Source organism: Gossypium hirsutum, chromosome A12 (assembly GCF_007990345.1).
Source record: "Gossypium hirsutum isolate 1008001.06 chromosome A12, Gossypium_hirsutum_v2.1, whole genome shotgun sequence".
Taxonomy (NCBI): Eukaryota; Viridiplantae; Streptophyta; class Magnoliopsida; order Malvales; family Malvaceae; genus Gossypium; species Gossypium hirsutum.
The window spans coordinates 82,699,746-82,715,331 of NC_053435.1; the positions used below are offsets into that span (position 1 = coordinate 82,699,746).

The window sequence follows — 15,586 nt, forward strand, 5'->3', positions numbered from 1 at the left end:
AAATTTAATTTGAATTTTAAGAATGTTTGTAACAGGAGTAATATATTTTTTTATTCTTGAATTTGGTAAATATGTTAGATTTTGATATATGCATTTTTTTTTTCATTTTGACATTTGAACTTGGATTAATATGTAAAGACTTAATGATGATATAACAGTTCGAACAAAGGAGTTAAACCTATTGACTCAAAAACTACATGAAATTGGTAAAATAAAAAAAATCAGAATAAAAATTGACAATTAAACAAGTAGAACCGATTTAATAAATTTTTATATTTTTAATTTTTTATGAAATTTTAATTATTGTTAATTAAACAATGAGACTGATTGGATCAGAAATTGATAGTCTAACCTATTCAATTACAAATACAATTATTAAAATATTAAATATAACACACATAAATTTTGATGTGGTATAATTTCATAATGTAACACTATCAAATTTTTAATTTTTAAAATTTAAAATTACAATAAACTTAATTATCAAATTGAAATTCAAGTAATAAAACGAAAAATATTAATTTTTGTTCACATGTAGAAAGAGAAAGCTACAACTCCCAAGTTACAAAGGCATCTACAGATCAGAAACCCAAGACCATATGAAAGACCTGCAAAAGATAAAAGACTGGCAATGGGTGCAATCATATCTTAACATATAAAACATCCCCAAAGAAGTCTTTTTATCTCACAACCCGAAACCCCATTGAAAATCATTTCCCCTTCATTATTATTATTATGAATTTCTGTGAAAGATAAGACCGGCAATGACCAATAAGGATCAATGGCATCAAAAACAAAAAAAATTAAAAGAAAAAACATACCACATGCCCTGTTTCAGTTTCCTCTTCATTATTGAGATCATGTTCAGCCTACCCCCTCTTTAATGGACATGATAAAAGGTAATAAAAAGTAGCTATCATCTTAGCCCACCAACAGCATCTCTACTGGCTCCTGCCCTATCTTTAACATCTATCATTGTTTATAAAGCAATTGTGCCACCTGAATAAGACTAATTTCAAACAGTAAAACAGATGAAAACGATAAAATTATCCTTATTTTGAATCCAAATAAAGATGGGAAATTTTGAGCAATATCTTCATGGGAGTGGAAACTTACCAGACTTGAATACCATACATCGAAAAGATGATAAGCTTTAATATATTAAAAAGTTATGACAAAACAGAATTACAGAGTTACTTTATAGTATTAGACACTCAATTTGGTTATGAATCTCATGAAAGATCCCAGTGAGGAAGGGTTCATCGCAGTTGCCTCACTTATAAAGCTTCAATTTCAACCAAGAATTGGTAAAATCAACAATGGAAACACACTATAAAACTAGTAAAAACCAACAGCTACATTGATGGGATCACCTCAACCACCTTCTTAGATCACTAGTTGAAGATGGTGACATTTCACCACCAAGGCTCTCAGTACAACAAGATGAATAGTTAGATTGTCGTTCCAATCCGAATTGCGATCCGCTTACACTTTTAAAACTCGGGCTCCTCAAGCTATGACCATAACCTCCATACCCCATCCCAATACCGTATGGTTCCGGGATGGGAAACGATAGCCTTTTCCTTGCTGAACTGATTCGGTCCCTCTCTGGTGTCGATGGCCTCTGTCTTGGTGCACTTTGAGACCTAATCCTAGCCTTTGCAGACTCTGTTGCTGCCATGTAATTAGGCAATGTAATAGCATTGTTTATACTAGTACTAGCTTGAGTACTAACCCTGCCTGTGTAATAATAATTGGACCTTAAACTTGGTGTTTGTGATGATGAAAACGAGGTTCGGTCTTCCCTAACGCAACGAGGGCTCGCAGACCGTACTTGAACCGGACGTGTTTTCGATGGAGAGGGTGTAATTGGAGAAGGGTGGAAAGCTTGTGCATTGTGTTGAGCCCTATGGAGAGGTGAACTAGGCCTTTGGTGATAATGGTTTGAATTTGTTCTTCTATAATTTGGTGCTACATATGAATAAGGCTGTGAAGTGTCCATTTCAACAGTTTTGACATTATCTCTTTGATCCATTGAAGCTCTTCCTCTGTTATCCCATGGTTTAGCAGGCATCCAACGATCAAGCCACTCATCTTGTCCCCCATTGATGGACTCCTTCGAGCTCTCCTCATCTATTTTACGGTCAAATTGGTTTATATGAATCATTACAATATGATACAACAAGACATGGTTAAAGACAGAACATGAACCTGTTGTGACAGTGCTTGTGACAAGCTCTTTTCACGTTTCAAAGCAGCTTCTTTCCTATGTTGTAACATAGCTTTCACTTCTTCAACTGTGTGTGGCCTTTCGTCCCAATCATCTGCTATGCTACTTCCTCCTCTCGACTAGAACACACACAGACATAAAGACAAGGCAAATAAGAAGCTGAATCTTTAAACCACACATAAAGTCATAAACAAAAGGCTTAAAACACTTACTAATGATCTTCTATCCGATATATCTTGAAGATACCGTGATTCCCAGGTGTCGCTAAATGCTGATTTCCGGCTGCAACCATCGTGCGAGAGCCTCATTCTTTGGTCTAAAACACGAGACTGAACTTTAACCAGTGCTTGCATGCAACGAAGCGTCATCTTGGCTTGCTTTCTCACGTTGTGACCTCTCACTAAAGCTTGTAACTTCACTAGCCCTTTTAACGCACGTAGAGCTCTCCTGGCCTTCATTATCACCACCACAAAATCAACACTAAACCCCCATTTTTTCTCATGCAAAAAACAACAATTTTCAAAGGCAAAATTTTTTTCTTACCAGGTAGCCTCTAAAAGCTGTCTGAATAACAATAGCAGCAAAGTGATGTTTCCTGCCATAACTAGGTTTAGTCAACCGAGCAGCTTGTAAAGCTGCTTCTGCAGTCGCCACCGCAGCTTCAGCTTCCGCTGCTTTAGCCACCGCCACAGCAATAGCATGCCTTTTCTCCGCTGCTGCCGTACTTGCACCACCACCACCACCACCATTATTACCTACACTCTTCACAGGACTTGTATCTTGTTTCCTAAAGATCCACCTCCGTTTATCTCTCTTCTATATAAAAAAAATAAAAAATCAAAGGCTTTTCTTTTTATATTCATAAACAGCCATTAAAATAGATTGAAACACTTACCTTTTCATCATCATGGGTATCTTTAGTAGGAGATCTAAAAGCCCTTTTCACAGCAGTCAACCATGAAGTCCCTCCTTTCTTCCCCATTCAAAAGGATAGGGTTAAACCAAGCTGCATTTACAGCTAAAAGAAGCTTTGAAGAAGGAGCCAAGACACCAACACTGTGAAGATAAAAAAGATTCTGATTGTAATATGGATTCTTGTTAAATTGCCAGAGAAAGACATACAGGACAAGATAATTTAATGATATATATATTTCCTCAAGAGAGAGATACAATGAAAGGGAAAACAACGAAAGTGAACAGCTTAGATTTCAATATATCCAAGCTTGGGTGAACTTTCGAGCACATTGAGACATCGATGGTGGTGGTGTCAGAGTGTAGTACGTTAACATTTTTTTTTCAATGTTATTGAATTTTATAGGTTTAATTCTGAATTTTGTATTCTTATTTTACGAAATTTTAAAAATTGGTCTTTTATTTTAACTTTCCAGAATTTTATTTTTATTTTTGAGAAGTTAGTTTAATTTAATATTCTTATTTATTATTCACTTCAAAATCAAGAGTTTATCAATTTGTATATATTAAATTTGTAAAAGTAACTACTTCCATAATTTATATGCAATAAAGAAAAAAAAAGGTAAACCACAACATTAGTCACTAAATTATGAATAACTTTTTGTTTTGGTAACTTAATAAAAGAAAGCTACAATTTGGTCATTAAATTACTTAAAAGTTTTCATTTAAGTTACTGAGTTGTTAATATTTTTTTTTAAAGTTCCGCCAGAGAGTTTCAAGCTGCAGTTTAATGATTGGTATAATGGATCAGTATTTATCTAAGAATCGAAGAAAATACCTTTAGATCCGTCAATCTAACGGTCAGTGTCGAAGATTGGAGAAAAAAGCTGTTTGAATTTTGGTTCGCAAATTCTTAACGTCCAAAATTGTTTCATAAAAAAAAAGAATTATAGAAGAGAAAGGAAAAGAGAGCTTTCGATTAATGCAAGTAGTGTGAACAGAAAAAGCGATATAGCATCGTATTTAACAACTCAGTGACTTAAATGAAAATTATTTGATATTTGAGTTTAGTTTAAATGTTTAATTTGACATGTTAATTTTTTATCTTAATTTGGTACTTGAGTTTGGTTTTAATGCTCATTTTGGTACCTAAATTTTTTCAATTTAATACTTAAGTTTTTTTTATCTAATTAAGTACCCAAATTTAACTTTAATATTTAATTTGACATCTAAACTCTTTTTATGCTAATTAAGAATTTATATTTTCTTAACAAAACATATGTATCAAATATTTATTAAATCACATGGCATCATTTTATCTTAATACAAAATTATACATGAAATTTAATATAAAACTAAACTTAAATACCGAAAGGGTATTTTGTGTTATGAGGTTTTCTTTTGGGGGGTAATAATAAATAATAAAGTTTAATACTAAATTAAAGGGAACATGAGGAACAGAGAGTAGTGGACGTGCTGTGGACGAGGTGAGATATCGAGAAACGTTGAAAGGCAAAGGCCATGAAAAGAAAAAAAGGGAAACCCACGTTGAGTTTTGCACATCAACCAATGGCTAAAGTCTCCTTTTTTTCTTTTCTTTTTTTTTTCAAAACAAAGTTTTTTTAATAAAAAAATAATCACTTTCAAATAAAATATCGGTTTAGATAATATAAATGTAGAAAAAAGATGTTTGGGTTTATTTAAATTTTGACACATAAGATTGAATTTTGGCATTTGTATATTAACTAAGTCCATTTTTATATATGATGTTAGATTTTGATAAGAATGGATAATGCGACATTTTAAAATTATGATATTTTCAATTTATAATATGGTATGATTACAATATTAAACTTTTATATTTTTTAAATTTAGTGATTAAAATATATCTAATTGTTAAGTTTATATATTAAAGTTGTTGTTATTGTAACATATAAAGCATGAGTTTAAGTATACTTTTGTGCTTATTATCTTTTGATTTTAGGGTGTGAATGAGTTATAGATAATTAAAAGAATTAAGTAGAAAAAATACTAAAAACGATATTAAAATTAAGACAAAAAAATTATATTAAGAAAGTTTTGTTCTGTTTAAATGTATGATTCGACTCTACTTGAGAATTAGGTAAAATTAATTGATTTAATGCAAAAAAAAATCTAAAAAAAATATATTCATCTTTATTAAGAATTCATTAAGCTGATAGCTACTCTAAAATAAAAGTGGAAGCTTTTGTTCTGGTATTGTCCTTTACCCCTTTTTCCTTTAGGTTCTTAAAAAATTGATATAAACTGGACACCTCTCGTGGTGTCACGTGGTAGGAGCTGATGAATAGTGACTAATAACTAATGATCAAAGCAGTGGGAAAAAAAATATCAGGTGGATTATGGAGCACGGTGGTCCTATTTCCTTCCATTGATTTTAAATTGAAAGTGACATTTGAATCAGAAGATGATGAAAAAGTAGTAAATCAAGTGGTCCAAAAAGGACTTGAGGGAGTTGGGAAAATGTACCTTCACATAGTCTCAGTGAGTCTCAGAGTCAGTCAGGTATTGAATCTATAAAACATACCCCCAAACATTTTTGATTTTATGTCAAAGACCAGTCAAAGTCTTTCAGAGATGTAAGTAATAATAATTAAATCAGGGGAAGAAGAAGAAGCAGCCAGATTTACATACAGCTAATATGAAATATTTAAAGGAGCTCAAGAAAACATTCCCATGGAGTGAAAGATCGTTTGTTTTTTTTTTTCTCTAATAAATTTAATCAATTATTTATTTGACCTAAACCAACACTCTTTTATGGTAGGGCTTGTAGTTATGAACTGGCTGCCTACTACACAGACATAAACTGCAAAGTTGGGAGGGTCACAGCTCTTCTCTTAGTAACCAATTGCTGACTGGGGAATAGGTACTTGAATGCAATGTATTACCTAATATTATATATAACTTACACACCACTGTCTACTGTCTTATATATATCATTAGTAGACGATTTATGTGATTCAATCCCATGACGTAAAAATAAGATAAACATCTTTAATTAATGTGTGAAATGTTGGGTTCATCTAAATTATTTTTTTGAGAGCGAGTTTGTATTTTCTAACCATTTCACAAAATTGGCTTGCTTTGGATAAACAAAAGAGAAGGTTTTTAAGCAAAAATTGTTGATATGTGGTTCAATGTTAGAGTTACATGGTGTTTGGGGTCTTTGGGCTCTAAAGGGCATTTGGTGAATGACAATTTGAAGGAAGAAGAGAATTTGAAACCTAAAAAGTCCAATATCTGTTGCCATCTTGGAATGTGGAAACCCATTTAAGCCCAAAGGAGCCTTTCTCTTTATTTTTGGTCAAAGATTGCTATCCATCCTATCAAGTGCATCAGCCTTCAAATTCTACTTCTAATTTCCTAATATTTAAGCTATGGGCAAGCTCAAGTCCCTATAACTCCGCTTCGATACTCCTAGCTCTTGGAATTTGTCGATATACTCTACTGATCTATCTTCCATTACAATCGCGAATAATGGCATTAACACCTGCCAAACCCGAGTTTCGAATTGCATAGCCATCAGTGTTAAAGTTTTGCTCATCCTTCTCTAGTGGTTGCCATCTAAGTCCCACAGTGTGTAAGTTGGTAGTTGGATGTATAGTGGACGTAAGAACATAAAACTCACTAGCTTTTCCAATAGCTCTATTCAACATGCTGGAATTGCAAGATGGTTTGTCAAAGATCATGTTATTCCTCGCTAACCATATTTCACCAGGTTCCGAAATTTTAAGTAAAATGAGTTTAATAGTAAAATTTACTGTTTGTCGACTGAATTACGGGTAGAGTGATAAAAGATTTTATATCAATTCTTAACCAATCACTTTCTTATCTCGTTATTTAAAAAAAGACTCTTCCAATTTTTTGATACATTTATCCACGCAAATTATTTTTAACAAACAGGAATTGCAAGAGAAAGTGAAGAATCGGAAAGCAATTCAGTACCGTCATGGATTAAGCAACAACAGGCAGTAAAGATACTACTTATCTTTTGGATATTGTTTTTAATAATTTGGTTTATGTATACTTCATGACTCACGCCTTAACTGTATGGAGTAATAAAACATTTTCTTAGGGTACAAATTTGAATGGTCTACTCTATTGTCTTCCATGTCTGGTCTCTTTTCTTGTGATAGGTCTCATTTACTGTATAGTAAAGACACACATATATATACACACTAACATGCATGTAATTGAGGGGAAGTGGTTATAAGCAAATTCCAATTACCTATCAAGAAGATGTATTATTATTTGGTTTATAGTAGATTATAAAAGTTTTGGTTAGATGGTTAGATAATTGCAATTTCATATTTGAGTCTCAAGTTCAATTCTTTTTATAAACATTTTCTACTTCATGAACTCAGTCCGGGTTCCAATAACTGTTTGCAATGAGATAGAAAGGATTGCACGTAATTTTGTTTGGGGGTCTAAGCCAGATGCAAGAAAACCTGCGTTGATATCTTGGGAGGATTGTTGTAGGCCATTGGATGCGGAAAGTTTAGGACTGAGAAGCCTAGCAGAGCAGAACAAAATCTTTCTGCTTAAGTTGGGGTTTCAATTACTCACCAATACAAAGGCCTTGTGGGTATAGTTGCTAAGGAATAAGTACAATGTGCATGGCCTGTTACCCACTTCGATTGCAAGGACTAAGGGTCCCTTTGTTTGGCAATCATTGATGAAGGTATGGACAAATGTGATAGGTAATGTTTATTGGTCTAAGGGGATGGTAGACTCGTAAACTTCTAGAATGATGTTTGGATTCGCCAACTTGGCCCTTTTAGGAATTTCTTCAGGGGCGATGGACAACCGAATGATACACTATGAGTGTATGACATGGTGACAGTTAGTGGTGGTTGGGACTGGGATAGGTTAAGTTATCTAATGCCTGACAATGTCCTTGCATATATTGCGTCTATCTTACCATCATCTGCTGAAGTCGGACCGGACCGGACCAGTTAACTTGGAAATGGACAACAAAAGATAATTTTTCCAGTTCTGAGACTTACATGAATCTTCATTATTTTAAGGGAGGTGAGTCTTCTAAAATTTGGAACTTAATTTGGAAGTCTAAAGTTCCTCAAAAGGTGCAGGTCTTTATATGACATCTATGGCAGGACAGATTAATGAAAAATAAAGATAGAGAAATGAGGCATATGTCTAACGGGAGACATTGCATGAGGTGCGACAATGTTTGAAAATCGAGTTTGCATGCCATTTGGGATTGTTCTTTCACCAAATTGCGAAAAGTAGTCCCGCACTATGTGCATGGTATGTTTTTCTCTATGTCACTTCAAGAATGGTTGATTTGGAATTCGCAGGATAAAAGGGAGTTTGGCAGAGATGATCTTACTTGGCAAACTTTGTTCTCCATTTTATGTTGGTTATTATGGAAAAATTGTAACCTCTTTGTATTTTGTAATAGTAATAATTGTATGCAAGACTTAGTGGATATAGGGTTTAATTGGGCATGAAGTTATAATCAAAACTGGTTTGAAATTGGTTACTTCGAATCTGTTGGTTACGAGGTCTCATTGCTTGCCATCGGAGAGAGGATAGATGAAACTTAACATAGATGCGACTGTTTCAAGGAATGGGATGTCTACGTCGATAGGAGGATTGATTTGAGATGCTGATGCTACTTGGGTATGTGGTTTTTTTATGGCGGTGGGTAAGGAGACGCCTTTTAAAATTGAAGTTAGAGCTATTTTAGAGGGTCTTCGCTTAGCATAGGAAAAATGATTAAGACAGGCTGAGTTGGAATGTGACAATGCTCTTCTAGTGGAATCTCTGCTGGCAGGTGGAGCTGTTAACAATTTGATGGCTAAGCTACATTTATTACATTGCCTTTTAGGCAAAAATAGGAAGGTACGTATTAGTCATGTTCCAATGGCACATAATGAAGTTGCAGATCATATGGCTAAGTGTGTGAATTCTAGTTTTATGAGTTTGTGTGTTTGATGAACCGCCATTATATGTTCAGGGGTTGTTGTTAGCTGATTGTAATAGCCCTTCACGGGCTTAAGTGTTGTTTTGATGTAATCGCAGTTTGTTGTTATTTCCTACAAAAAAGAAATTCTGTAGGTTAGGTTCATGTATAAAATTAATCTTGTATATAATTATATAAGTTTCGCTAATTAAGGGTATGTAAAATTTGACTGAAACCAAATTAATCATCTAAACCACATTAGTTCACTTAATTGGTCAATCACCGAAGTTAATTCGGTTAGAAGTCAGTTAAATAATTTTTAAAATTTCGGTCATTAATTTAATTAACATAATTAATCAATTAATCAAAATTATTACTAACAACTATTAAATTATATATATATGGACACAAAAAGCTTAAATCTAAGTTCTATTCGGTGGCTGGCCACAGAAAAATATATTAAAAGTTTAAGTAAAACATAAAGCATTTATCCTCCCATTTAAGGATGGAAAGGAACTATGGGTAATTTTAAGCATTGCATCAAAATAACAATAATAATAATAACAAAACTCACAAACCCTAGCACTATCATTCTACTTTGCTTAAATCAAAAATCGATCGAATTAATTGAAATTAATTCAAATCAATTAACTTATTTTCACAAAAAGTTCAGTTTAAATAACATTTAAGCACTTTAATAATTCCGGTTAGTTTGATTAATTGAGTTTAGTTTGGTTAATAACCAAATAACCATTTTAAAAAGCTTGATTAGGTTTCAAATATCAGTCTCAAATTTTGTCTAAGCTCACCAATAATTATAAATGACTAATCTAAACCTGATTAGGCTTGCCATATATTTTTTTAATTTTTTTTATAAAAATATATGTTATTTGTGTCTAATATTTACTATTTATATATTTATTATTTTATTAAACTTAGATAACTTAAATATTTTTAATTTTTATATCATATTATTATATATATTTAATTTTCATGTGATATAAATTACAGATAATTATTTTATGTACTGTTAGTGAAATAAAAAAAAGTACAAATGAATTTAGGATGTTGCCACATTTTTAAAAAACGTCACATGCCAAGTTTTTTTAGTTCCAATTGCAATGTATAAAATAATTATTCTACATATTAATAGAAAAGAAATTAACAAGAGATAAAATTAGAAAAATAGCCTAAGTATACCAAGCTTGGGCAATATTGGTGCCATGGTAGTCGATCGGTTTTGTATCGGTACCAACCATACTAGACGGTGAGTACATTTTCGGTTCTAAATATGTACCAACTAGTTTATGTTTGTTCCGATCAAAATTGTGTTTAGGCCATTTCAATGTGTTTCAACCTATTTCTGTCAATGTCAACTTGTATCGACTCATATCGACTCATATCGATAGTGTCACATCCCAAAAATCGAGTTAAAAGAAATTAGATTCATTAAATCAAGAGTTGTTATGTTTTGTTTTTAAATTAAGGTTGTAGGAATTTTATCTAGTGAATTGATCTATTTTAGTGGATAAGTGTTTTGGATGTGTGGTTGAGGTCTTGTGTTCAAATATCTCTTTTTGGAATTTTTACTATTTTTGTTTCTATCTCTATCTCTACATATTTCGCTTAAATTTAATTCCTGCGCAAGTATTTGCAAGAATGAACTTGTTAGTTTGATGGTAAGATTTTAGCTTACTTAAAGGTTTTGTGTCTGAATGTTATGTGTGCAAAGTGGAATTTTTTTTTTCTGTTTTAAACTCTGGGAAATTTTTCTAATAAGGATAACTAATTAGAATTAGTGGGATTGGGCGGGGGGAAACAGGTAGTTTTTAAAAAATATATAAGGATTTTAATTAATTAATTTTTCCCAAAAATTCCAGTCACCATTCTTTCATGTCAATTTTCTTTCCCTGTTATTGGGTTCCTCTATTTTTCTCATATTTTCTTTCTCTTTTGTTTTTGGTTCTTCTATTGATTCATGAATTGTTAATCGTTTGTTATGTCGGCTTCAATTCTTAAGAGTGAGGTTTCTTCATCCTTTATTATATTCATTTATGGAAATTGCTGCGTTGGGTGTTTGAGATTTTGGAACCGTAGTAGTGATGTGTTAAACATGTATCTTGTGTTACTTAATGACTTGGATGCGCTTTTAGGAGAAGAACGAGAGGCGTTGGGCATTTCTTCGGTGACTTAGACATTGTAGTTGCTGTTTTTTGGGGGGAAAGTGTTCTAATGCCATGTTTGTGATCGACTCTTGATTTAATATCGCGTTTTGTTACTAATTCGATGCGTTTGGAATACCGATTTTAGGTGCTGGTGTTTATTTCGTGAATCTACATCAAGACAACTCAAGTGTGTGTTTCTAACTTTAAACCCTCACGAATAAATTACGGCATGTGCGATTACACGGGAAAATCAAGTAGGCCCTGTCAAACACACAGGTTTGTGTAACCACACGGGTAGGATAGGCAACCCATGCACGGGCTAGTCATCTAAGCCGTGTGAAACCACATGGGCTTGTGGGTCAGTTTTCTAAAATGTTCATTTAGGGCCATTTTAATCTATATTCTATAATTAGACCCTCTGTGGGGTCCATTTTGTTTAAAAAAACTCGAAATAAAGTATATGTGTTAATACATTTGATATGTGAGTTACATGTATAATATATGTGTCGATAATTTTGAAAGCATGACTATTTTTGTAAAGCATGTGTGACATACGTATTCTATTATCTGTTCTGATATGATATTTAATTTGACTATGTGATATGATTGTATGTTATTATGATTTTGCATGTGCATTGGGGTGGGTTTTGATGATGTATGAAGTTCTTTCAGGCAATATTACTACAATTTTGGCGGTTAAACCTGTAACACCCCTAACCCGTATCCGTCACCGGACTAGGGTTAAGAGGCATTACTGGACAATTAGAACATTTCGAATTCATTTCACAATCAAAAAGTCATACGTCATCATATCATAATTAAACATAAACGTAACAACCCTTTCCTAGGTCATCGAGACCTTAAACATGCTTTAGAAAGGGGTCGGGACTAAACCAAACACATACAAATTTTTCCAAAACTTAAACATTTTTCTAAGTTATAAAAGTCACACGCCCGTGTGAACAGGCTGTATGCCTAACGCGACATTAGACACGCTCGTGTGTCTGGGCCGTGTCAAAATAGGGCATACATACTGACTTGTCCACACGGCCACAAGACATGCCAGTGTGGCAGGCCGTGTGAAAATTAGAGAGGCTACTGACTTGGCTACATGTCCAGTCAAACGCCCGTATGTCTAGCCCGTGCTCGAAACTGACTTGGCCAAATGGCCTAGCACACGCCCATGTGTGTGCGACCGTATGGTCTGCTTAGGCTCATTTCGAAATGGCCCTCGAACAACACTACTGAGACACACGCCTGTGTCCCTACCCGTGCGAGCAAAACATAGGCCATCTACATGGCCAATATACCACCCATTTTGGGTCCTCCCTATAAGCACCAAAACCAAACTAATTTTATACCAAATTTTTAATCAATTCACAACCAAAACATACGTTCCATCATCTCAATACACTTTATTCATTCTCATAGCACCATTATACTATTTCCATAGCAAATTCACATTTCTAACTTACCAAATCAACCATTTCTCACAAGACCCTTTTATACACATCAAAATATAGCATATAAACAATATTTCATCACATAGATTATAACCATACTTCATTCTTATACACAAACAAAACCAAACCATATCACATGGCTAGATATTCACATCACAAAACTAACAAAATAACTCTAGCCTATACATGCCATATACCATATATACAACTCTCAAAATGGTACCAAAATAGATGTCTGATAGTGTGATTAAGTCGCTGACGATCCCCAAATCCGAGCTAGCTTTATAACACTGTAATACAGAGAACATTTCACACAGTAAGCTTTAAAGCTTAGTAAGTTCGTACTGAATATAATCAACAGTTTATAGATATAAAACTCCAACTAATAAACACTTAGTAGTTCATATTCATCCTTTAATTCTATTCCATCACATTTAACATATTCATACAAGTTCATCAAACTTCATACACATAGTATCATCTACCATTTAGGTATCGTACATACCTGATCTTTTCCCGTGTTTATTCATTTCATTCTCACCTCTTTGTTCAATACATTAATTCGATCAAAAGCCTTTCAATTCTCTAAGAATTCGTACACTTAGTGCATCAGTGATTACTCGAAACTGTAACAATCTCGCACACTTAGTGCCATATCAATAAACTGAAGCTATTTCAGTATCGCACACTTAGTGCCTCATATAGCTGAAGTTATTCCAATTCGCACACTTAGTGCTATTTATAGCTGAAGCTATTTCGAATCGTACACTTAGTGCCGAACATAGTCGATTTATCATCATATTCAAACCATAGTCAAATATATACAATTTATGCATTATCAAAGCATTAAAACATAACTGTAACATCATTTATCACATACGAACTTACCTCGTACTCGGAATTGATGATTCGGATTGTTTACTCGATAACCTTTGATTTCCCTCGATCTAAATCCGAATTCCTCTTTTCTTGATCTATATGTATTCAAAATTAACCATTTTATTCAAAAAAATCATTTAATTCAATCCATATACACATATTTAGGCCATTTTACAAATTAGCCCTCACATTTTCACATTTTAACACTTTAGTCCCTAATTTATAAAATCATAAAATTCCTTTTTACACATGTTAGGCTGAGTTTTCATGGAGTTCATATAAGCCCACATATTTCATTTATTTCACATTTTAGTCCCTCAAAAACTCATTTTCACAATTTAGCCCAATATACTCAAATTCATCAAAAATTCAAAGACAAAACATGTTAATCCAACACATATCTTTCATTTTTCATCCATTAACATCACAAAAATCATAATTTCATCAATGGATCAACTCAAAATCATCATCAAATTCAGGAATTGAGATATGGGCTTGATAGATTATTAAGCAAGAATCACAAAAATATAGAAATTATCAAAAATCGAGCAAAACTCATACCTCAATCAAACAAGATTGAGTGTCAAACCCTAAGCTTGAATTTTGTTTCTTTTATCTTTGTGTTTTCGGCAAACATGGATGATAATGGCTTAGTTTGATGTTTTGTTTTAATTAATAAACATTAAGAAGCCATTTACTAATTTAGCCTTATTATTTTCATTATAATTCCATTATCTCATGTCCATTAATGTCCATGCATTAATTCAATGGTATATTTGCATCATAAGGACCCCTCATATATAAAGACATAGCAATTTGATACTTTAACAATTAGAACACATTTTTTGCATTTTTTGCGATTAGGTCCTTTTATCAAATTAAGCACACAAACGATCAAATTTTCATACGAAATTTTCACAGATATCAATTCACGTATAATAAGCACGAAAAATAATATTAAAATATTTTTTAACTTATATTTGTGGTCCTGAAACCACTATTCTTACTAGGGTCTAAACTAGGCTACTACAACTCTCCACCCTTAGGGATTTTCGTCCTCGAAAATCTTATCGCTGAACAGATTCGGATATTGCTATCTCATAGTATCTTTGGACTCCCATGTAGCCTCTTCAACATCGTGACAATGCCACATTACTTCTAATGGCCCAAATTTGAGGTTATCGGAACAGTGGTTTCGGGACCACAAATCCGATGAGAAAAATTTTATTTTTCTTATATTTTTATGGTCTACAATTTCACAAAATGACTTTTTGAAAATTTCGTTCGAAAATTTCGACGTTTGGGCACTCAATTTAGTCAAAAGGACTAAATTGTAAAAAGTGCAAAAGTTGAGTTCTACATGTTAGAGGTGTCCAATTGTTATGAAACTTTAAATTGGAGGTCCTTATATGCTAATTATACCATTGGTAACTTGGTAGACAAAAATGGACATGAGATAAGTGAAATAGAAAATTTTTAAGTTAGGGGCAATTTGGTAATCTAGTAATTAAAATGAATTAAAAGGGAAAAAGATGGCAAAAATCATCATCTTCTTCATATGAACGAAATCAGCAAGGGGGGAAGCCATAGTTAGGGTTTTCAAGCTTCCAAGCTCCATAGTAAGTGATCCCAAGCCCCGTTTTTAATGTTCTTTACGTTTTTGAGATCCCGGTAGCTTAATTTAGCTTATTTTAGCAATAATTTAACCTAGGGTTTATATTTGGAAAAATACCCATAGGTGAAAAGTGTTTATTTTGATGTTTTATGATAGAATATGAAGCTAGAAATTATGTTAAACAACTTTTGCTAAGCGATTTTAAGTGAAAACGAGTAAAACGACATAATCGGTAAAAATACCTAATGTTCATAAGTACATGTTAGAGTGGGAATTTGATGTTGCCATAGAAGGGAAAAATGTTCAGAATGTTATAAAACATAAGAATAAGAGATGAAGTTTAATTTCCGAGCCTTG

The 15,586-nt window shown here is 33.0% G+C and overlaps 1 protein-coding gene across 1 annotated transcript; it reads right to left on the minus strand.

The window, feature by feature from the left end:
• Window positions 1-1,135: 1,135 nt before the first annotated feature.
• On the minus strand, window positions 1,136-3,541 carry LOC107923340 (protein IQ-DOMAIN 1). The gene is made up of 5 exons (XM_041082851.1): window positions 3,126-3,541; window positions 2,774-3,046; window positions 2,443-2,682; window positions 2,184-2,349; window positions 1,136-2,133 (listed from the first exon to the last, which is right to left on the minus strand). The coding sequence occupies exons 1-5, from the start codon at window positions 3,210-3,212 to the stop codon at window positions 1,370-1,372; spliced, it is 1,530 nt and encodes a 509-aa protein (XP_040938785.1). The 5' UTR covers window positions 3,213-3,541; the 3' UTR covers window positions 1,136-1,369.
• Window positions 3,542-15,586: the final 12,045 nt, after the last annotated feature.

Coding starts and splice junctions, on each gene's coding strand:
- LOC107923340 (XM_041082851.1), bottom strand. CDS start 3,212: ATGGGGAAGAAAGGAGGGACTTCATGGTTGACTGCTGTGAAAAGGGCT. Junction 3,047..3,125: donor ATACCCATGATGATGAAAAG/GTAAGTGTTTCA, acceptor TTTTTTATATAG/AAGAGAGATAAACGGAGGTG. Junction 2,683..2,773: donor CAGCTTTTAGAGGCTACCTG/GTAAGAAAAAAA, acceptor GTGATAATGAAG/GCCAGGAGAGCTCTACGTGC.